At 36.1% G+C, this 22,999-nt stretch overlaps 2 protein-coding genes across 51 annotated transcripts in view; one reads left to right on the forward strand and one right to left on the reverse strand.

Moving 5' to 3' along the window:
• Nucleotides 1-2,122, forward strand: part of Mhc (myosin heavy chain) — a 99,053-nt gene extending 96,931 nt beyond the window's left edge. For all 50 annotated transcript variants that reach the window (XM_081750893.1, XM_081750870.1, XM_081750903.1 and 47 more), the window contains one exon: nt 1,126-2,122. In XM_081750893.1, coding sequence (XP_081607019.1) covers nt 1,126-1,218 — 93 coding nt within the window. In that variant the 3' untranslated portion in view covers nt 1,219-2,122. The remainder of the gene's footprint in view (nt 1-1,125) is intronic.
• Nucleotides 2,123-6,270: 4,148 nt separating this feature from the next.
• ebo (exportin ellipsoid body open) overlaps nt 6,271-22,999 on the reverse strand; it is a 100,127-nt gene continuing 83,398 nt past the window's right edge. The window contains exon 20 of the mRNA XM_081750907.1: nt 6,271-7,119. Within this exon, the coding sequence (XP_081607033.1) occupies nt 7,018-7,119 (102 nt within the window). The 3' untranslated portion in view covers nt 6,271-7,017. The remainder of the gene's footprint in view (nt 7,120-22,999) is intronic.

Here is a 22,999-nt window from a genome sequence, read left to right on the forward strand (position 1 = left end):
GTAGTAGATAGTAATGTCAGACATTGTCATTAAAAAGAGAGTTTTAAGTTAAAAATCTGAAAGTTTATTAGATCTTATAATTAGCTCCTCTCAAAGAAAATTTAATCTATCATCATTCTAAACAATTTCGTATTCTTTATGCAATCATTTCGAACATTAAATAACGCATGTTAAATTTGTATTAAAATTTTATAAAGTTTGTCACTCGTCTGAGGCTTTCAAGAGCTTCAAATTGCAAAATAAATTACAATTAGCGTTGTGATAAGCTAATTTCTACCAAGTAACGCAAAATTAACAAATATTTACAACAACAACAACAACAAAAAAAAAAAAAAAGTACTGTTTGGTGGTTAATGCTTTTCATTGCCACCTATTAGATCGACCCAGACTGGTGCTGGTCCGTTGTAGTGCTCTTTTAGGAGTTCACGGTTGATTTTCCTCTTTGTTTGGATATACACTTAGGAAGTGACGTCATCAAGTAGAGAACAGGCTGCAGTCCGGGGGGAAAAAATGCACCTTATTTCTAATGAGATTTTGGAAGACATGCTTATCCTAGTTTTCAAAAGCCTACAAAAGATTGGAAATTATATTTGAGCGTTAAGTCAGAATTTCATTTCTGCATCAGCTGCTGCCGTGGCCCGTACTTAACAAACTTCTAGTATTCGAGGCCTACTCACACTGAAATCATTAACAATAATAACAATAGACAACAAGTCGCAGAGAATCTGTGTTCGAAACTATCATCCAGGATTCACCTCGTGAAGCTAAAGAGACACTTGGAAAGACTTGTCAGAATGGTCATCCACTAAATTCGAACTCGGAACATTACAACTACAAAAAAGATCACTAACTACGCTACTCCGCTATTTTAACTTTTTTCACATGACTTACGGAAGAGTAGAAATGGAATTAACACGAAAACTTACCTTAATTATAAATACGCATGTTAATCAATCTTATAAGGGTAGGAGCTTTGTGATGAAGTCTTTCTGCAAGACGGTTTACTTACCATTCACTCTGTAGTTTTCTAAAAGAAGTTTTCCTTCTTTGTGGTGGTTGGTTGTGTTATTTATTATTGAAAAAAAAAAAAAAAAACTAAAATTCTTTTCTTTTCTTCTCTTTCAGCCCCACGGTAGCCGCGTGCCTCCCCGGCCCTTCGCCCCAATTGACGGCGTTTTTCCTCCAAGGTTTGACTTACATCCGGAGGCCGAGGCATAAAAGAGACTAAAAGTGTAGCCAAATCTGCCAGCTTGCATATTAATTGCTTATTATTTACTATAATTCATTATAATTACTCAACAAATAATCGTAAAAAAAAAAAGGAAAAAAATCCAAAGCCTTCTCCCTCGTTTCTGTGAGATTGTGTATAAAGTTATGTTTGTCAAATTATTTGTTGTACATTATTAGTTTTTTTTTAATTATTTATTTAGAGTTTATTCCTTGTATGTTGTACTGCGTGAACACAAGGATGGGAGATAACTTACAAATCAGGGAACATCTATTTAATGTATTAGTATTTTAAAAATCAGCTTATGTGCTGTTGTTAACCAGCGATGAAGGACGACCCAGTGAAGACACACAAGACAACAAACGACAGGCAGCACCTAGATCTTCGTTCGACGGCGGACAAAAGTTCCTCTCGTTCTAGTGTTCTGTATTATGACTGGATGGGTGGCTCCGAAGGAGACTACATTTGAGTGCAGTGTGCTCAACAACTTCCACTTTTTTTGCATTCTAGCCCTGAGGGAGAAGGGAGGCGGGAACAGTACTATACTACACAGTACATATTAAATATATGTATTTTAAAAGAAACAAGTTACAACAAATTTTATTCGTTTGAAATTTTTGTAACCTTTTTCTTGATTGGCGTGTTCTTATATGAGAAGTTATATAGAGAAAGAACTGTTGTAACAAATGATAAAATATCAAGAACTGAAGTGTTGAAAAAGAGGTGGGAGCAGATCTCGATGATCGGATTTACTGTTTTGCTGTTGTGGGCACCGGCTACTACTCAGGAAGCCTCTACAGCTTCATACTGTGGTATTTATTTATGTACATTGCAAAAAGATTGTAATAAAAAATATATATTTGCTGGGCTAGGATAAAGATTTTTCTTTCTTTACTTTTGTTTCTTTTTCTTTGTTTTACCTACTGCCAGAACTTTAAAATGTCATTCTTTTAATATGTATTTTAAATAGTTGATTTACGCAACTTGAAGCACATAGCAAGCGCATTTGAGGCAAGCTTTAGCTATGGTAACAATATTTAGATTTTAACACAATGATGTGACAAGATGTATATCAAATATTAATAATGTTTGCATTCACTTGAGCACCCGTTTTGTTAATCTGTACCGTAGACGTTTCAGCGACCGGCTTGTTGCGTATTTCAGTACTTCTTTTTTAAGGAATTTTACGTCGCTTCTTTTACCTTTTGGTGTTCGTTTGGCACCACAACTGTCGCAGTTGCCATCGGTTGGTTGGTGCTTAACTGAGTACAAATATTATTAATATTTACATTGTGATAAATCCTGAAAATCAGACTGTTTGATTTGAAACACTACCTTCATGAGACTTGAAATTTAAAAAAATCATACTGATGCTAATTCGATTGCAAGCCCTGATCAGAAATGTTACCGGTAATCTGATTCTTCAAGCAACGTGTAATTGCTTGAAGTCACACTGAAGAAAGCGATACACTTGTTGCTGAAACGTTTACGGTAAAGATTAACAAAAGGATGCATAAGTGAATATAAATATCATTAATATTTATACTTGCATAAATTCAAATTACTGGAGATTTAGCAATACACTGATGAGAACAAGCTATATTCCAGGTTTTAATTTGCAAATTAAAATTCTTTTTCATTTAGGGTCACTCGGCTTATTACAAAATTAATTTTGATTGACTGATTGGGGTTGAACGTTCTTTACAACACTAAGGCTATGTGAGAGACAATCTTCTGCTTAAGATTCTGGAGTGGTACACTACTTGGATACTTTTTTAAAAAATGAAATCGTTAAGTTTTACGTCCCGCGGTTATGCCGGCTAGGCTAAAGGAGACGTTGATGAAGAGAAATGAAGGAAATGGTGGAATGAAGAAAGTGGAAGGAAACGGGAGAACCTTGAGAAAACCCACGCATACGGTGTTTGTTAACTACAAAGCTCATTTGGCACGAACTGGGATCGAACCAAGTACACTATGCACAAGAGTTGAACGCTCCACCACTGAGCCACCGCGGCTCCTACTTGGATTTTTACCATAAGCTTGTGCTTCAACAGGAATCAAATCCAAGATCACATGAACAGAAAGCGAACACTTTAAGTACTTAGCTACGAAGAGGCAATTGTAATTATAACATGCTAGCTAATTGGTCTAAGCTACATAATGTATCAGGATTTGGATAGTGGTCATAGTCATGATAACAACCATTACTATTTCCATGAGTATTGTCCTGGCGTTCATCTGATATTACTCAAGAGAGGTCAAGAATATCAATCGAACCTGAGACTCCCTGATTGTCAGGCGAACTATTACTTTATGATCGATTCTCCAATTAAAACGAAGCATTCAGTGACAAGATGCGCTGTTGATTATTATGTAAGTATCGTGCCTTTGAAGTTTACTTACCTTCTCACTGCTCGAACTTGATGTGTTCATATAATTTCTCCTTACAAATCAATAATCAAAAGATAAATTGGATTATCATAATTACACTGTGCTGAACCTACTCCAGCTAACTATTGTCTGCTGGTTTCTGTTTAGGACTGACTGCGCTAATAAAGCTGATTTGGACTTCTCAGCTGGAAACTTCGAAAAAAATGAAATCTTTCAGTTTTACGTCCCACGGTTATGCCGGCTAGGCTAAAGGAGACAATGATTCTGAGAAATGAATGAGCTGGTGGAATGAAAAGTGAGAAGAAACGGGAGAACCCGAAAAAACACACGCACACGGTGTTTGTCCACCACAAAGTTCATTTGGCGTAAGCGGGGAAAGAATCAGGGATCCCAAGCACCAGAGGTGAACAGTCTACCACCGAACTACCGCGGCCTGCTGAAAACTTTGGAAGTTTAAAGAAAGCAGTGGTAATTTCGCCCAGAAAGAGCATTTCATATTTATGATTCCTCGTGATCACCATTCATTGCACTTTGCCACATAACTAACATAATTTTATTTTGTTTCAGACAAGAAAATTCAGGTTTTAAAATTGTGTATCCCACTTACATATACTGAACAAAATAACATAAAAAACCGGGGAAAATAGTCAAATTCCATATCTCTATACATCGTACTATTTGCTAGTAAAATTAACTTTACAGTAGGAAGGTAAAGTATTGTCTAATATTGCAAATACACTTCCACATAAATTTTTGCTATAAATCTAACAGTTGCTGAATTTTAATACTTTATTGTATTTGTTCATATCTAGAACTTTTCGTCTCAGAGAATGTGAAATTTTCTTATCTTTTATTTCTTGAGTTATCGTACAGTCAATCGAATCCGAACTGAAAAAAAAAAAAAAAAAAAATACTGTAAAAATAATCTCAAATTATCTTATTAATTTGTATTTTAAACGACCTACGTACATACAAAGTTGTCATAAATCTTCAAAATCAGTGAGTCTGACCTCAAACAGTACTTTTTGAGACTTGAAAATCAGGGATTTCGTGCTAGTACTGATATGATAGTAAGGTTTGATCTGTGTATTATTACATGACACCCGGAAATAAAAACAAAAATAGTATTCAGGATAAAGTAATTGGAGAGGAAACTATCAAGAGGATCTTCTAACATCCTGGCATAGTTGGTTGTTAATTCAAATTTAGTGCCCTTTCTAGCACCAAGACTAAATGAGTCGTGGACCTACAATCTGAGGTGGAATCCAAACCACCGTAATGTATTTAAATTTTAATGTCTTCCCAAAGGTGCACGCACAAGCCACTAGACCAAAAGGGAGGGTTACAATACATGATTGTGGGACGTTAATCTCACTCGAAGATATATGATGGAGGATGCAAGTGAATACTAATGAAAGGATTGATGGGGACAAAAATGAGAATATCACAAGAAAAAACGCAATTGTTGGTTCTCCATAGAACCCATACTGTGTAAGAGGATACGAACCTGTGCTTCCTAATGGTGCTCTACCACTGAAGTATCGCATCAAAATTCAATACTAGCACCAGAGGAGAAACACATATATTATCCAATAAATCCAAAATTTGTCAAATTTTGTAGATTCATACACAAATTGAATAGAAAAGTTTGCTTTTCCATGGGGTATGCCGCTCAATTTATCATTATTTGGATTTGTAATTAAATTTTGTGGTATAATTGTCAATTCAAAATAAATTAAATATTCATTATAGCAACGTTCGTCCCCTTGACCGCTTTCATCTCACAATAGTTTATTTTAATTTGGGAAACAAATTATATATAAGATGGGGATCATTACAGAGTACAGTTGAAAAAGTCCATTCAAAGCAATTCTGTGGAAAAATTAAAAGTCTCATTTCCCTATGGATTCTTAGCTTCACTTTCAGCGCTTGGAAGCCTCTGTTTTAACAAATGTTTCCCGTAATTAAAACTGCTCACAATATGATAACATTCGCCACCACCAAAAAGTATCATAGTGTTTTCTCTTTGTATTCAATTGCAAACAGTCCATCCTACTATTACGTTTTTTTCCCCATCTGTAAGATCAAAGAACTCATTCTTCATACAAGTTGTCCCTGCTGGTCTAATGATTAGTGTGCGTGCTTTGATTCAGATTCTCGGTGTGAAAGCCTTAGAACTTGGAAGGATTGCTATGGTTTGAATTTCAAGTTAAACTACGTCCACTTTTCATAGAGCCTTAGTGCTGAAGAAGGACGTTAAACTCCAAACAAACAAACACATACACACACACACACACAATATATATATATATATTCTTTATGCAGAGACAGAACCCAGATTCATTCAAATAGAAGGGTAGTATGATATTACATGTGCTACTCCGCCTAGCATTTTTAGTATCAGGTATACGATATAAAACTAACGATACGCTACAATACTGTGCTACTATAGATCAATTAGCTCGAAATCCTATATATACTGAATCTCTATATTCAACTGAAATCGTTTCACGTTACAGATTGCAATGTAACGAATTTCAAATTTCATAGCAATTCTTTACACTGCAAATTCTTTCTTCTTAAGGGTAAAAAGATCATTTGAACTGGGTTATTTGAACACGGTTTAAAATTAAAGAAAAAAAAAAATTAAATTAAATTAGAAATTCCTTTTATATACAACCTATCAATACACAAACAACACAGAAACGTATAACGCAACAACATTGCTGGCCTTTATTCACATCACTTTCACGTCGTGAAGACCGTAAATTCGCAGACACACAACTCATTACCTGCTTCAATAACAAATTGTACGCTTTCAGTACTATTATTTTGGATATTTTATTTCGAGCACATAACACGCTCTCAGAGTCACGTCGTCATATTTATATTAGGCCACGGAATCAGTTTCAATTTTTAATAAATCATAATGCATTGTGATGTCACAAAAATTCATTTCTGAAGCAAATTTACAACATACGAGCCATCCACAAATATATATAAGAACATTCTAAGGTTCACCCATTTGGAATGAATCTAATACATAGTTCTCAAAGTTCTTTTTACATAGTCTGTACAAAAATTTACAAATTATAGAAGTTTGACATGAATTTTTTTCACCACAAAATGGCCACTTAATATCGAAATATATATATATATGTACACATATATATCTGCAGTAAACAATCTCATCACTTCTTCTATATTAAAGCTTAAAAATAAAAAAATATATATGTATAGAGGAATATTTTCTTGCATACACAGTTGTTATTTTGTCATCCAGTACGTTTACAAAACGCACAATGTCTGTTGAGCAATATAATCCATGGCACTATTTCCCGATCACAGTTTTTTTTCTTTCTGACCACTGACTTTTTTTTTTTTTTTTTAAATAATAATTAAAACATAATGTTAGACTGTGGTAGACTTGCATTGCACAGTCTATAACACCGCAGATCATTCACGAATCTATGAACATTCTGTGTAAAAGAAGGAAGATCCTGAAATAAAAATAATAATAATAAAATGAGTATCATCAGATGATTATCACCAAAAACTTAAGACTATACACGGGACAAATATAACAAGTTTTGCTAGTTGTTACTATAAAATTTCAGTTAAATGTGGTCTGTTTAATTTTCGTGAAATGAAAGGAAATTTCTGGTTTTACGTCTGTTCCACAGTTTTGTCCTTTAGTTTAAAGTAGTAGTTCTCAACCTTGTTTTTACGACTCTATATATCACTGAGCATTATTGCTACCGCTGGAGGTGTTGACTGGTTCAGTCTGTCTCGATTTTAACTAATTATTATTAAATTCTTCATGATTTTTTAAATTCTAAAATTTCGCGACAAACCAGTTACTCGGTTGAGAACCACTGCTTTCAAGGAGATGGATGATTAATGAAAGTGAATCATTATGAACGAATTGGTGGAATGAGTGGATGGTAGGAAACGGGAGATTCCCGAAAAACCACGGACATAATGATGCCCATCACAAACTTGCGTGGGCATCATAAAGGAAGCGGTGGGGGACCAAAATATTAGCACCATCCCGGTATTTGCCTGGTATGAATTACGAAAACTCAGAAAAACATCACTCAGAATGGCTGGCCTGAAAAATTTCTATATTTTTTCGACCAAGTGTCCCCACTGGGAATCGAACCCGGGACCGCTCGCACCAAAGACGAGAGCGTTACCAACTACGTTAAGCGGGACCACTCTCCCATACTTTAATTACACGAATTCTTCCATAATCATTCACCATAATTAATCATCCACTTCCTTTAACCTACATGTCATAACCGCGAAACGTTCAACAAAAGATTCCCCCATCTAATAGTCTTATAATCTTATCTAATACATATAAAATAAAGAGTGTTTGTGTGTTTGTCTGTCTGTCTGTGTGTGGTCTGGGGACCAGAAGAGTGGATCAAGAGTTACAAAATTTTGGTCAGGAGTACCCTGTCTAGGTCCCAGATCAAGACGAAGCGTTTTTGTCAAAATTCGAATCAGAGGGGCGTTTACCGGGAAATGTAAAAGTAGTAGAAAATGACTGATATTAGTGTCGAACTCATAGTTCTCGGACGCTGAGATCAATGGTGAAACTCCGATCGCATTAACTTCCAAATTTGGTTGCAGTCCGGGGGTCACCGGAGGGGGGAGGAATCCGAGACATGTAAAAGTAATTCAAAATGACCGATATTAGTGTCAAAACCATAATTTTTGGCGGTCGCTGAGATTAATGGTGACACTTCCATTAGCGATGACTTGCAAATTCAGCTACCATTGCATGCGGACCGGGGGTCAGCGGGGGAAGGGTTACCGAGACATGTAAAAATAGCTCAAAATGATCCATATTAGTGTCAAATCCATAGTTTTCGCGGTCGCTGAAATGAATGGTGATATTTCCACAGGCGTTGACTTCCAAATACAGCCACCATGCGAGGAATGGGTATATTCAGATAGTTACAAATATAATTTAGACTTTGCAATAACATTTTTTATCGATCAAAATAAGTTTACGTATCTTCCGTTTACAAATGCATCATATGAGATTTGTAAATGAGAATTAATTAAATAACAGACTCTACTTAATAATAATAATAATAATAATAATAATAATAATAATAATAATAATAATAATAATAATAATAATAATAATAACGGGTGTAAGTATAAGGTATGAATATTTTCGTCTTATAATCGAAAGCAGATTCGAATGAAACAGCTGCTAGTCCTGAATGACTTTTCCAGAGCTTATCTCAGACAAGTAAATAGTGGGATTGTATCTCTAAATCAGGGTGATCGGTACAGTAGGCTCAGTGGTAGATCGTTCACCTCTGGTGTATGGGAACTTTTGTTCGGACCCAGCTCACATTAAGTAAACTTTGTAGTGGATAAACATCGTGTGCGTGGGTTTTCTCGGGGTCCTCCCTTTCCTCCCACTTTCTTCATTTCACGATTTCATTCATTTCTTATCATAACAGTCTCCTTTAGGCTAGCTGGCATAATCGTGGGACGTAAAATATAAAGATTTCATTTCATTTTCAGGATGACGGAAAAATTTGACACTAGGAGCTAGCATCAGTTGTTTGGTGACGATTTGATATTGATTAAACCCCCTTACCATTAGTTAGAATGCAGCATTAGAGTGGTGTGAAAAGAGTGTTAGCCGTGAAATATTTCTATAAAAATGACACCACCATGTCTGCTGAAAAAAAAAAAAATCGAAATCACTGCCAATTACGTCGTCATGATCGTATTCCGTGGCTAATGCTATTACAAAATGGGTTCGTAATTTCGAAGAAACTGGTTCAGCCTTAACAGTGGCGACCTCGGGTATTGTTCAAGCCCTCTCCACTTTGTTCAAAAATAAACATCATCGCTACACATTGACGAGATTGAAAAAAAGAAAGAAAAACACTCCCAAATGTGAATATCGAAACCATGTGTGATTCTAACAGGACCAGGTTCGTCGCATACTACCCGACAATCTATTGCAACTTCTTGATGAATATAATACCTTTTCCGTTTCTCTGCGACATCCTGTACCTAAACTATGATCATCATCTTTACAAAATTCTTCCAATTTTTCATTGCCTATTTATTAAGATTGTTTCGCATATACATAATTGTGGATATTTTACACGTGAAGAATTAATAATAAACGAAGAGATTTTAAAAGGAAGTGAGTTATGGCATCAATTTAAAGATACCACCCCAGCATTCGCCTTGAGTACTGGAGAAAGGGGACATCTTGCAAAAAACTGAAATGAAATTTCTAGTTCTATGTACCACGTTTATGCCCGCTAAAGGAGACGGATGAATAATGAAAGTCAATGATTATGAAAGAACTGACGGAACGAGAATGTGGAAGGAGGAAACAGGAAAACCCTGAGAAAACCCACGTACACGATGTTATTCACCACACCACAAATTCACTTGATTTGGGATCGAACACGGAACATCGAACACCCGAGATGAACACTCTACCGCTGTGCATAAAATTGAGTTAGGATTGCTGGCCATGGGATTCGAATGAGGAATCTTCATATTGGGAAGTGATAACGTAAACGTTCATCCATACGTTCTGATTATTCTTACGTATAACACCACTTCTTCGTTATCATGGTTGCATAAGAAATGGATGTAGTTTGGCGCGAATTCCCGAAGCACATGCACTCCTGGGATTCTTCATATTGAAGGCAAGGACATTACACATTAGACCATGGATGGGCTCATTCCAGTTATTCTTCCCGTCCCTATCTTCTTCGAACTTCTTATATTCATTGATATAGTTTAAAATTAATGTCTCTGAGTGATGAATTTCTTTTAAGAATTTAACGTTCTCTGGCATTTTGTACATCTAATCAAGTCAAATGAATACAAAAGTATTGATCTTTATGTTCGCTGGAAGTTAAAATGTTTGCTATTCGCTTTATTTTTTTCAACAGTACTCATTTACATAACACACAGAGTGGAACCGTGATTGAGTGGACCGAGACTCGAACTCGGGACCTCCGGCAAACCGTGCCTATGCGTTAACAACTATGCCACCCAGTCCGCATTTCAGAACAGCCACTCGTTCTCGAAGTCAGTGTTTTCCACTCAGACCTGGCAAAAAATAATAATAATAATACGGAGACACTGATCATAGCTGGTACCAACGCAAAATCAGTTCTATGGAGCGCCTCGAAACAGACAAAAGAGTAGAAATAGTTGAGGATTTTGTAATGCAAAATGGACTTCTGGTTATCAAACATCGGAAATAGACCAACTTTTGTAGGAAATAGAGGTACATCCTATACCGATGTAACAAGTGGAACTTATGAAATAGTTAACAAAATTGTAAATTGGCATGTTGGACATAAACTTACTCTTAGTAACCATGAGATAATATTATTTGAAATAAGATTGGATTCAGAGAAAAAAGAACCAAAATTTTTCAACAGTGCTAAGACAAATTGGACGACATTTAAGGATAAATTAAGTTTTCCCCAAATAAATGAAAACGAAGACTTAATAAGATTAATAAATACAATTGAGCAAGCAACAAGAAAGAAAGAAAAAAAAAAAACGATAAAAGAGGCTACCCCTGCAAATCAAGAAAAAAATATATGACGATTTCTGGACACCCAAACTACAAAGATTAAAAAGAATTGCAACGTCAACTAGAAAGAGTTATCAAGCAACTTTTAACCCCCTATTAAAAGAAAGAAGGTTAGAAAAATACAGAAACGCGAAAATAAAATATAAAGCACTTTTAGAAGCTAAGAAAAGAAGCTGGGATTTATACCTAAAGAAAAATATTGAAACAAATCCAGAGGGTGTACCATATAAGCTTACAACGCAAAAGAGAAACTCATTAATACTAAATCGTGTAAAGAAGCCAGATGGAACATATAGCTCAAACAGAAATTTTGGCGAACAAATTTTTCCCTAAAGATGAAAATAATAACGATACAGAAGGAAATGCAGATTTAAGGAACAAAATAGCCGAATTACGTACAGAAGCAATACCAGAAACAGATAATGTGACTAATGAAAAAATGGAAAAGATTATCAAAAAACTCAAGAATAGAAAATCCTGTGGTATAGATGGTACAAAAAATGAAATCTATAGAAAGACAAGAGATTTGTGGGTCCCTTACCTGACAAAGCTCTTTAACTTACTACTGAAGAAACAAGAATTTCCAGAATCTTGGAAAATATCGAAATTAACTATATTATCAAAAGGACCAGAAAGAGACCCATCGGAAGTAAACTCATATAGACCTATTTGTCTATTAAAAAACATATCAAAAATTTTCGAACGGGCTGTACTGAACAGAATTTAGAAGTATAGAGATGTAACTAACGATGAACTTCAACTTGGCTTTAGAGTAGGTAAATCGATGGAAGATGCTATAAATACCTTATTAAACAGTATACAAGAAAAAATATATATTTAAAAAAATACGTACTGGTGCTCTTCATCGACATCGAAGGTGCGTTCGATAACTTATGGTTTCCATCGTTAACAGAAAACACTAAAAAAATTGCAAATGCCAGAATACCTAGTAAACTTAATAAGGAACTATTTAGAAAATAGAAAAATAATAATACCTAATGAAGAGGGGGTATTGAAATCAAAGCAGAGAAAGGATGCCCACAGGGGCCAATACTAGGGCCCATACTGTGGGATATCGAACTACAACCTTGTCCGGAAAAATTAAACAAAAGTCAAGAAGTAGATAAAATAGTGGCTTATGCAGATGACGATGTAATAACATCATCAGGAAATAGTCGTTAAGAACTAGAAGTGTATATATATATATATACTCGAAGAATGGAACATGGCGAGCAAATTAAAAATATCACCTAAGAAAACTAAATACTTAATTTTGGGCTCGAAATTGCAGAGAAATCCAATTATAAATTAAATGGCGTAAGAATGGATAGAGTAGAATACATAAGATACCTCGGCATAATATTAGATGATAGATTAAAATTTGACGACCATTTAAAATATATAATCAAAAAAGGAAATAATATAGTAAATAAACTAACCACTATAGCAAGAAATAGATATAGGTTGCCATTAAACATATTAAAATTATACCAAGAAACAATACTATCAGTGTGGCATACGCTTCAAGTGTTTGGATAGATAGACCTTTAAAAATTATGTTAACAAACAACACAGGAATTTATTGATTAGAATGAGTGGAACATTCAACACCATATCTCATAGTGCACTTTGTGTGATTTTAGGGATCAAACCGATGAACTACGTAATGCTGCAAAGAGCAGCCAATTACTGGATAAGAAAAGAAGACAAAGATAAGATGAAGAGAAATTTTTGATGAAGACCTAAAAGACGAAAAAGAAATTAATGACAGCATACAACTTTGGAACAAAGAATGGCAGGAACATAGTCGAGCATAACGGTTACATAGAATTTTTCTTAAGATCTTCGAAAGATTGAGAATAAACCATTTAATTCCAACTTATGGACTGGTACATTATTTATCAGGACATGGACCTTATGAGCAATATCTATACACAATTAAATCAAACCCCAACCCAACCTGTGAATGTGCAGAAGAGGGAACTCCTAAGCATCACGTTATGTGGTGCCCATTATTAGAAGAAACATTAGAATTAAGAACACGGATATGAGAAAAATCGCTAGATGAAATTTTAAGAGTAAAGGAAGATTGTCTACTACTTGAAAATCTAGCAAATGCATATTCTGAACTAAGAAGAAAAATTTTCAGAAAAAGAAAATAGATAGAAAAAGTGTAAGTGGAAGAATGCATATGCAAGTCCTTGGACCAGAGAAAGAACTGGAAAAACAAGCAATGGATCACCGTGCTTCCACCGAGGACAGAAATATGTCTTGCTGTGCATCTCCGGCCTTTTGGCAAGGAACTGGAATTCCGGTGCAAGAGTGTGTGATGAGTGAGCGTGAAAAGTGTCGATGGGCACCTAATAGAAACCGAGGTGTCTCAGTGACGGATCCCAGAGAAAGCATTGCCAACATAAGATGACATAACGGTCCCAACCCGGGTATGCGGGCGGAAGGATACAACGGACCAGGGCCTGCACTAAGTGCTCTGAGTGGGCCCTGGACCTCAAGCTAACATACACGGGACTGCGAATAGGCACAGTCACGTAACTGAGAATACTAGTAGCATCGTTGTAGAAATTCAAAACTGATCACATGGCGCCACGGTGGCTCAGTGGTACAGCGTTCATCTCTGGTGCATGGGGTCCCAGGTTCGATCCCAGATCGCGCCAAGTGAACTTTGTGGTGGACAAACACCGTGCTCGTGGTTTTTCTCGGTGTTCTCCCGTTTCCTCCCACTTTCTTCACTGGACCATTTCATTCATTTCTCATCAACACCGTCTCTTTTAGCCTAACCGGCAAATCGTGGGACGTAAAACTTAAATATTTCATTTCCTTTAAAAACTGATCACATGGAAATGTAAGAACCGACTTGTAGTGTAGTGAAATACGGAAAGAACTGATACAAGTAAGTGTTAAATGTGTGTTTTCCTCTAAAAGTTTAGCTTTTCTTGGTGTAGGTCAGGGATTTTTTTTAAAAACTTAGAAGTAGAAAGTGTTGGTGTAGAATAATGTTAGTGCAGTGCTAATGTAAAGTAAGTAAAAAGACACACGGGTGAAAGTCTAGTGTTAAAAGTGAAATAAATAGAAATTAATACATACAGGAGAGAAACACAGGGAGAAACAAGAGAAACCGAGCATACAGGGTGAAAACCTGAACAAAGAAGAAGATAGTCATGAGGTAAATTACACACACAACACAAAAAACAAACACACAACATAAGAATTTAGACACGAGTCAGGCAAACAGGTTAAGTTTCAAAATTTTGTTTCTTTTTGTTGTTTATTTTTGTAGTTTTGTCCAAATCCTTTGTTTTGGTTTCGCGTCCCCCTTCCTTTTCCCTTTCCAAATTAAGAAATAAAGAATCCTAAATAAAGAAAAATCATTCGCAATGATGATAATTTGCCGGTTTTGGATGCTCGTGGCACCGGCTGACAGTAACGCGACTGAGTGAATGTAAAAAACCTCCACTCAGACCACGTGGATTGTATCACAGACCACTGCTGTGCTTGGACAATCCTTTTCATATACCGAGCACTTTATGACGGTTGTTAATTTCACATGTATTAATGAAAGAGGAAACAACCTATTTTTTACACACATCAGATCCTCTGTAGATATGAATTCTATAACATACAAAGGGTAAAAAAGTGACTGACTGGACCGAGGCTCGAACCCGGGACCTCCGGCGAACCGTGCGGTGGCGTAGTGGTTAACGCACCAGCACGGTTTACCGGAGGTCCCGGGTTCAAGTCAGGGTTTGCGCAAGTGGGCTCAACCCGAAAAAAAACACCTTAAAACCCACCTGGGTTTTTGAGCTTTTTGTTAGTATATTATTGGTACAACTAAGGTGATCACATTGAAAGTGAATGTTATCAGATTTTACTTTCTTTGGGTGAATTAGATGCTTTCATGTTAAGGTATACAACAATATTCAACTTAAGACCTTTATAAGGTTCTGAATGCACTGAATGAATATATATATATATATATATATATATATATATATATATATATATATATATATATATATATATATATATATATATATATATATATATATATATATATAAAATTACCTTCGCCTCAGATAATTATAGAACAAATTAATGTATGGATTATGCTTATAGCCTATTTGAAGTAAAACGAGCAATTTTATATTTTAGAAAATACTTTCCGTGAATAGTGTACTCGCCGACTCGGCGACGCCGAGGGACGTTATCCCTCATACGTTTGACGGGTTTAAAGCCATAGGTGCCAGTACTACCACCAGTAAATTTGTAGTGCATTCGTAAAACTATTAGTATTATTTCTGATTACCTTTGATGGTAACACAAGTATTCTTCAGTAAAATTTGGTTTTCCAACAACAACAGTTTAATTCAGTTATTTGTTGCTACTCTTCGAATAAGCATTGTGTAGAATCAACACCAGCAATAACCTAAAAATTCATGTCAAATTTAAGAAACTTAATGCTCCGAGTTCCGAAAACTACATAACACTTACTATTTCAAGTGATGAATTGAAAATTCCGTGCTACTGGAAATTTCGATGTACAGTAAAGAAAACTGAAGTTTCGAAGAAAGAAAAAAAAAAGTCGCAAAAGAAGTACTCGGGAAATTTCAGCAATTGAACACACAAAGCATCGGAACTGAATACTTCAACAATAAAACTATTTATTTTATGCTGGAAGATATTTAATTTTAAACATTTACTTTATGAAATATGAATTATATCTTCGTTAATTGCTTTAAACTAATTTTCTGGAAAGAACCATCTTGCAACAAGTGCTCAGGAAATTCCCGTAAATAAACGCACAAAGTATCAGAAGTGAACTTCAACAATAAAACCATTTATTTTACGCTGGAAAATATTTATGTCGTATAACACATTTTGAAATATTTATTTTATAAATATGAATTATATTTTTGTTTTAAGTTAATATATTTGGTGTTCATATTTGGCGAACGTCACTGAGGCAGTGCCATAGCTTATATTTTTCCTGGGGGTCAAGCATTAATACGTGTATTTTGGCCCCCTAGAAAAAGTTGTTTTACTAATTCTTGGGCCCCATCTTTCCTTTACTCTTTATGGGCCTCCCGGAGCCTGTGGGCCATCCCGCACGGCAAGGTCGCTGGGGCCATTCCATACATGACAAATTAATTAAGGAGACAATATTGACAAATTCCAAAGCCATACGAATAAATATTATTTCTAGGGCTCCTTATAGTTTTTTTTTTTTTTTTTTTTTTTTTTTTTTTTTTGTACTGAAATGGGTTCATTACTCATTTTTGTTTTATTTACCTTTTGTGTGCTGTTTTATGTAATGTAGTGAACCTGTTTGATGCTTCATTTATAAATTCATGATCGTATCGTATATGGAGTAAGAAAATTTTGTCTTAAAGTGACCCCCCTCGAACGGCGGAGAGCTTCCTTGGGGAGCAGTTGCGGCATACCAACGTAAAATTTCAAAATGGCTGCCATTTCTTTCAAAATAGCAGATATCCACATTACAAAGCGCAATTTTGGTTTGTTAGGTTGAAATTTTCAAAGTACAAGCACGAAACACACTAAATTAGCTGTATACATTTTGGCGGCGATCCAACATAAAATTTCAAAATGGCGGCCATTTCAAAAAAATAGCAGTGAATACAAAATTGTTGCAAGGTGTGATAATCATAATCTTGAAATATACATCACATTTTAATACTTTTACCCCAAAGGCATTGAAATATTTCGAAAAAAAAATACAGTTAAACCCGAAAAAAACCAATTAAACCCGATAATACTCGAAAAACCCATATGGGCACAGGTGAGTTGGGCTTTTTCAGAAAAACCAGGGTTTTTCAAACCCTGGTTCGAGTCCCGGTCTAGTCGGTCGCTTTCCCACTCTTTGTGTGCTATAGAATTTACATATATAGAGGATATCTTGTATGTAAAAAAATTGGATGTTTCCTCTGTCATTAACATATAAGTAATCATTTATATTTACTGCGAAAGGACAAATAATGTCTTTTACCCATTCTATTCAAGAAAAAGTGATGATATGTTCTAGTGGTTTTCTGGTGATTAAAACAGTCAGACATTTTGTGAAAGACATGTGAAGTTCTTTCAAATGTTACATCAGGAAGTAATTTAAAACATAACATACCGACATTTAGTAATTTAAAAATTCAATATTTTTAAGAGCTAAACTTAAAATGATGTCTTACGTCCCACGGTTAGTCAGACATTTTGTGAAAGACATGTGAAGTTCTTTCAAATGTTACATCAGGAAGTAATTTAAAACATAACATACCGACATTTAGTAATTTAAAAATTCAATATTTTTAAGAGCTAAACTTAAAATGATGTCTTACGTCCCACGGTTACGTCGACTAGGCTAAAGGAGACTGATGATGAGAAATGAATGCAATGGTGCAATGAATAAGTGGGAGAAAACGGGAGAATCCCGAGAAAATCCACGCAAACGGTGTTTATCTACCACGAAGTTCACTTGAAGCGAGCTGGGATTGAATCAGCGATGCCATGCACCAAAGGTGAACGCACTAATACTGAGCCACCGCGGTCCCTAAGCTAAACTCAAAGCAGGAACAGGCTTAAATGCAGGAGAAGTAGTAATCATTAAATCTGGGAATTTTGTACCTTGGTATATACTTCAACTGAAATTGTTAACCGAGGGTTCGTACTCCTTTTAAATCTTCTACAGCTACCTCAATACACAAAAATATATTCAGAAATCAAATGAAATTACACAAGTGAGTACCAAAAAGTTTTCATCTCTAATTTCAATGGATATAGAGATCAGCTCATTTGTATCCTATAACGTCCATAAGTAAATAATCTAATCTAAAAAACGAAAAGTAGTACAAAAGCTGTCATGAGATGGGTTAATGAAGATTTAATGGCTTGCGTTATGAATTTTACCAATACAACTTGACTATTATACACTGATTTCCACTTTCAGTAAGAACTAACTGTCATTCAGAGAACTCGCTAAGAAAAAGTCTGCTTTGGTATGTTCGTTTAAGATACTCCATAGTGTCAAAAGTAATCAAACTGAAACTATTTGTGGCGTGTTCTAGCAGTGCCAGACCGAAGTTCCTCAACAAGGCTTGTTGTATCATATGAATTCTGGATAATTCCTCTTGTGTTCTCCCAGGAATTTCATATTCTCCTTCTTCACTCCGATTATTTTATTGCCAGACCAGTTAAATAGTTCTAGAACGTCAGTCGATTCTCAAAATACCCACACTACACTGTTACTGCCCTACAATAGGACTTAAACATAGTAGTGTAAGGTAAAATAGAGAGTGTAACAAAAGTCCTCTGCCATAAGCAAATTTTGTTATGAGTGCAAATATGAAAAATTGTAAAGAGCGGACAGTTACTGGAAATGGTACGTTTTCAATCTAAAATGTTGGAATTTTTCAAATCGGACCAGCAGTTTTGGCTCTACACTGGTAATCGTCCCAATGGTAGTTGAAAAGCAACGTTGCCAGTCATAGCATTACAATTGAAGCATTACTTAACACCATTTAACTGAACGGAAAGCAAGCAAAAATTATGCCGTAGGGAAGAAACAAGAATAATACAAATCTCAGTTGTAAATCATTAGCATCGTGAGGTGCAGGGGATAAGCATAATGTAACTCGTAACAAGTTAAAAATTGGTTCGGAAAAAAGGTATTCATAATGCGTGAAAAACAATGCAGCTATTGCTACGTATTACTGCAAATACTACCCCTTATTACATACTACTACTAATAGTATTACTTTAACTGATACTAACATTATCCTTATTAGGGGTATTACTATCCCGTATTGGATCGCTGCCAAACAAGAAATAATGTACTGACATATAAAGTACGTATTTCTGCAACTCTCATCTTTGAATCGTAAAAGGCCTCTCTGTTATGAGTTATAATAATAATAAGAATAAGAATAAGAAGAAGTAGTAGTAGTAGTAGTAGTAGTAGTAGTAGTAGTAGTAGTAGTAGTAGTAGTAGTCGTCGTCGTCGTCGTCGTCGTCGTCCTTATAGGACGCTATTGTAACCGTCCTGTCTGTCTGTCAGATCTCTACTATCTTGAGAATGGTAATAGATAGAAATATGCGGTTTTCGACACTCCACTCTGCATCGATAAGTATGCTCATCAGTCAAATTTTAGACCGCTAATCCCAAGAGGTCACTTTCAGTCAAAGGTCAAAAATGCCATTTGTTAACAATTATTGTCAGGGCCGCCTAAGTTTGTATCCGACACAAACTCAAACTATTAGCCTATCATATCTTTACCTCTTTATCACTGTAACACGTTCAAGAATAAAAATGTCAGCACTGGCCTTGGTGACCAAGGCAATAGAGCATCTCGGACAGGGCTCGATTCCCGAGGTGATCAGAACCGGATAAATTTTCCATCATCTCCGCACCTGGGGCTCACTTAGCCTTGGCGTTGTGTTGACCACTCACCTCCAATACGATAGAAAAAGTGTGGAGCTCTATATGAGCATCCCCCTCTACATCCCTTCATAACACGGAGCTTCGGGCGAGGGACACTTTCACCTCCATCACTGGTCATTATTTCGTTTCAAAGCATTTAACATTCCTAAAGGTAATGGAAATGTACCGTGAAGGCGGTGGATCGTAGTCGTTTTACTTTCAAACAGCGGGCACGTAAATCCGATTAAATGATAACCTTTGAGACAACTGAACAAAGTTGGAAAGGTCGCAACGTATACAAAGGTTACGTATCTTACTGAAAATAAAATGAAATTCTTAAGTTTTACGTCCCACAGTTATGCCGTTTAGGGTAAAGGAGACGCTGATGATGAGAAATGAATGAAATGGTGGAATGAAGAAAGTTGGAGGAAACGGGAGAATCCCGAGAAAACCCACGAGCACGGTGTTTGTCTACCAGAAAGTCCACACGGTGCGAGCTGGGATCAAACCAGGGACCCCAAGCACCTGAGGTGAATGCTCTACCACTGAGCCCCCCCCCCCCGTGTCTTACTGAGTTTGATCATTATCACGAGAGCGCAGTTGTGGGTAAGTTACGTACCAATCGGAGTTGTGTATCTGTACAAGCCGGTTGTCTGTCCATACCATGTCTAATGCTACCTCTGCGGAACAATTTAGTGCATCGGTTCCCTTTGTGACACGTGTTTTCTCGAATTGGAGTATATTCAATGGAGGAAAAGCTAAAATAGTGATCCTTAATGCAGCTGGAATGAGTCAACGGCGAGTAGTAGCAGAGTATCACAGGCATCATACAAATCAGGTACGAGTAGAATGGTACGATTAGAAATATCGGAATCCATTTCTTATGGGCACGGAGGCCACATTTCCAATATGACGTGTGGTAAATCATGAGAAAATCAGGATGCACGTGAGATACAATATCTTAACATGAAAAAGTGATATGGATATGAGGCACACCTCAATGAAAAGGGTCATGAAGTAATATTTAATGTAGCGCTAAAAAACACCTTAATTTCTAACAAACTAACTAACTAACTCTATGGCCTATGGAACCCGGAGGTTCAGTGCCGCGTTCACAAAAGCTCTCCACTGACTTCTATCCTTAGCTAATTGGATCCAGTTTCTACTTTGTATTCCTATCTCTGCGAGATCCATCTTAATATTATCCTCCCATCTGCGCCTAGGTCTTCCTAATGGTCGTTTTCCTATGGGTCTACCAGTCAAGACTTTGAAAGCGTTTCTACTTTCTTCCATTCTAGCTACATGACCTGCCCACCTACGCCTCCTAGACTTGACGACCCTAACAATGTTGGGTAAACCATATAAACTATGTAGTTCATCGTTATGAAGCTTCCGCCATTCCCCATTCTCGTTCCTCTTGGGTCCGAATATTCTTCTCAGGATCTTGTTCTCAAATACTTTCAGTCTATGTTCTTCCCTCAGAGTAAGAGACCATGTTTCGCAACCATACAGAACAACAGGCATGATTATCGTTTTATATATTTTAAGCTTCGAATTCCTCGACAGAATTCGCGACGACAAGAGATTTTGAACCGAATAGTAACGAATTCCCTGCTTTTAGTCGACATTTAATTTCTTCGTGAATATGATTTTCGTCTGTTAATATTGATCCTAAATATTTGAAAGTATCCACTTTATCAAAAGTATTATTTAATATTTTAACGCCTCCACAATTTGCCGTATTACGGTCCCGACGCACTTCCATGCATTTAGTTTTCTCTGCATTTACTTCTAAACCCATGTCCCTGCAAGCGTTTAATAATATCTCTGCAATTATTTCTACTGTTCTCCTATCATCCCCTATTAAATTTACATCATCAGCGTATGCCATAACCTGGTGAATGCCGTTCAACTCTAGGCCCTGGTTGCTATCTTTGATTTTCCTTATGGCGTATTCCAGCACAAAGTTAAATAATAATGGCGACAACGCATCTCCTTGTTTCAGGCCATTTTCGACGTGGAAGCTCGTGGACAAAAATTTTCCTACCCGGACTTTACTTTGGGATTCACTTAAACATATCTTAATTAATCTAATTAGCTTTCTCGGTATTCCAAGCTCTGTAAGAACGTTGTATAATGTTTCTCTCCTAACCAAGTCGTAAGCCTTTCTAAAATCAATAAATAGTTGATGTACCGGGGTATTGTATTCCCACTTCTTTTCGAGTATTTGGCGAATGGTAAATATTTGGTCGATAGTTGATCGATTTCGTCTAAATCCGCACTGATAATCTCCAATAATTTCATCTGCGTATGGGGTCAATCTTGCTAACAGAATATTTGAAAGGATTTTATAGGATGTTGACAGAAGAGAAATGCCTCGATAATTATTACAGTCAGTTTTGTTGCCTTTCTTGTGAATTGGAACAATGATTGACTCTACTCTTGTGGCAATTCTTCCTTGTTCCAGATAAGGAGAATGAGTTTGTGTATCTTGTTCCACAATTTTTCGCCTCCAGCTAAAATTAACTCAGCCGGAATTTCGTCTACACCCGGAGATTTGTGTTTCTTTAATTTCTTTATAGCGGCTTCCACTTCTATTCGATTTGGTTCTGGAATATACGCTTCTGCGGTGTGTATCTCCTTTTCTCCACGCACATTAGTTTTTGACTGCGTGTTTAGCAAATCGTCAAAGAAATCTTTCCATCTATTTAAGAGGCTATCCGTATCAGTGAAAACTGTCCCGTCAGATTTCTTTAATATATAAGCACGAGGTTGATAGCCTTTCTTAAATTCGCTGATCCCCTTATACATGTCCCGAATATTTTTATTTTTACTATTATCTTCAAGTTCCTTAATTTTAGCTTTCAAAAAATCCCGTTTCTTTGTTCTAAAAGTTTTGGAAGTTTCCCGCCTGATATCTGCGAAATCCGCCCGCCTGTTACCTTAATTTCAAATACCTTAAATAATACCACAAATTACTCATAAGTAAGCATCAGTCAAATTACAACTTTTAAGCCCCGAAACTTCTGGAAAAGAGTTGAGCCAAAAATATCCTATATGGACTTCATATTTATCTCCACACGATGTACAGCTGGATGAAATAGGAGATCGTAGAGATGAATAGTGGTGATTTTATAAGGCATCAAATATGCCCACAAACGGAATTCCTCCATATCCCCGCCCGCCCCTGCATTCTACGATATTAATGATTGCAACAGAGATTTGTAATCCTTTTGTTTCTTCCCTACGGCATCATTTTTGCTTACTTTTCGATCAATTATTGTGTGAACTAATGCTTCTATTGTAATACTACGAACATCATTGCTTTCTCAAT

Source organism: Thermobia domestica, chromosome 3 (genome assembly GCF_964235325.1).
Source record: "Thermobia domestica chromosome 3, izTheDome1.hap1.1, whole genome shotgun sequence".
NCBI lineage: Eukaryota > Metazoa > Arthropoda > Insecta > Zygentoma > Lepismatidae > Thermobia > Thermobia domestica.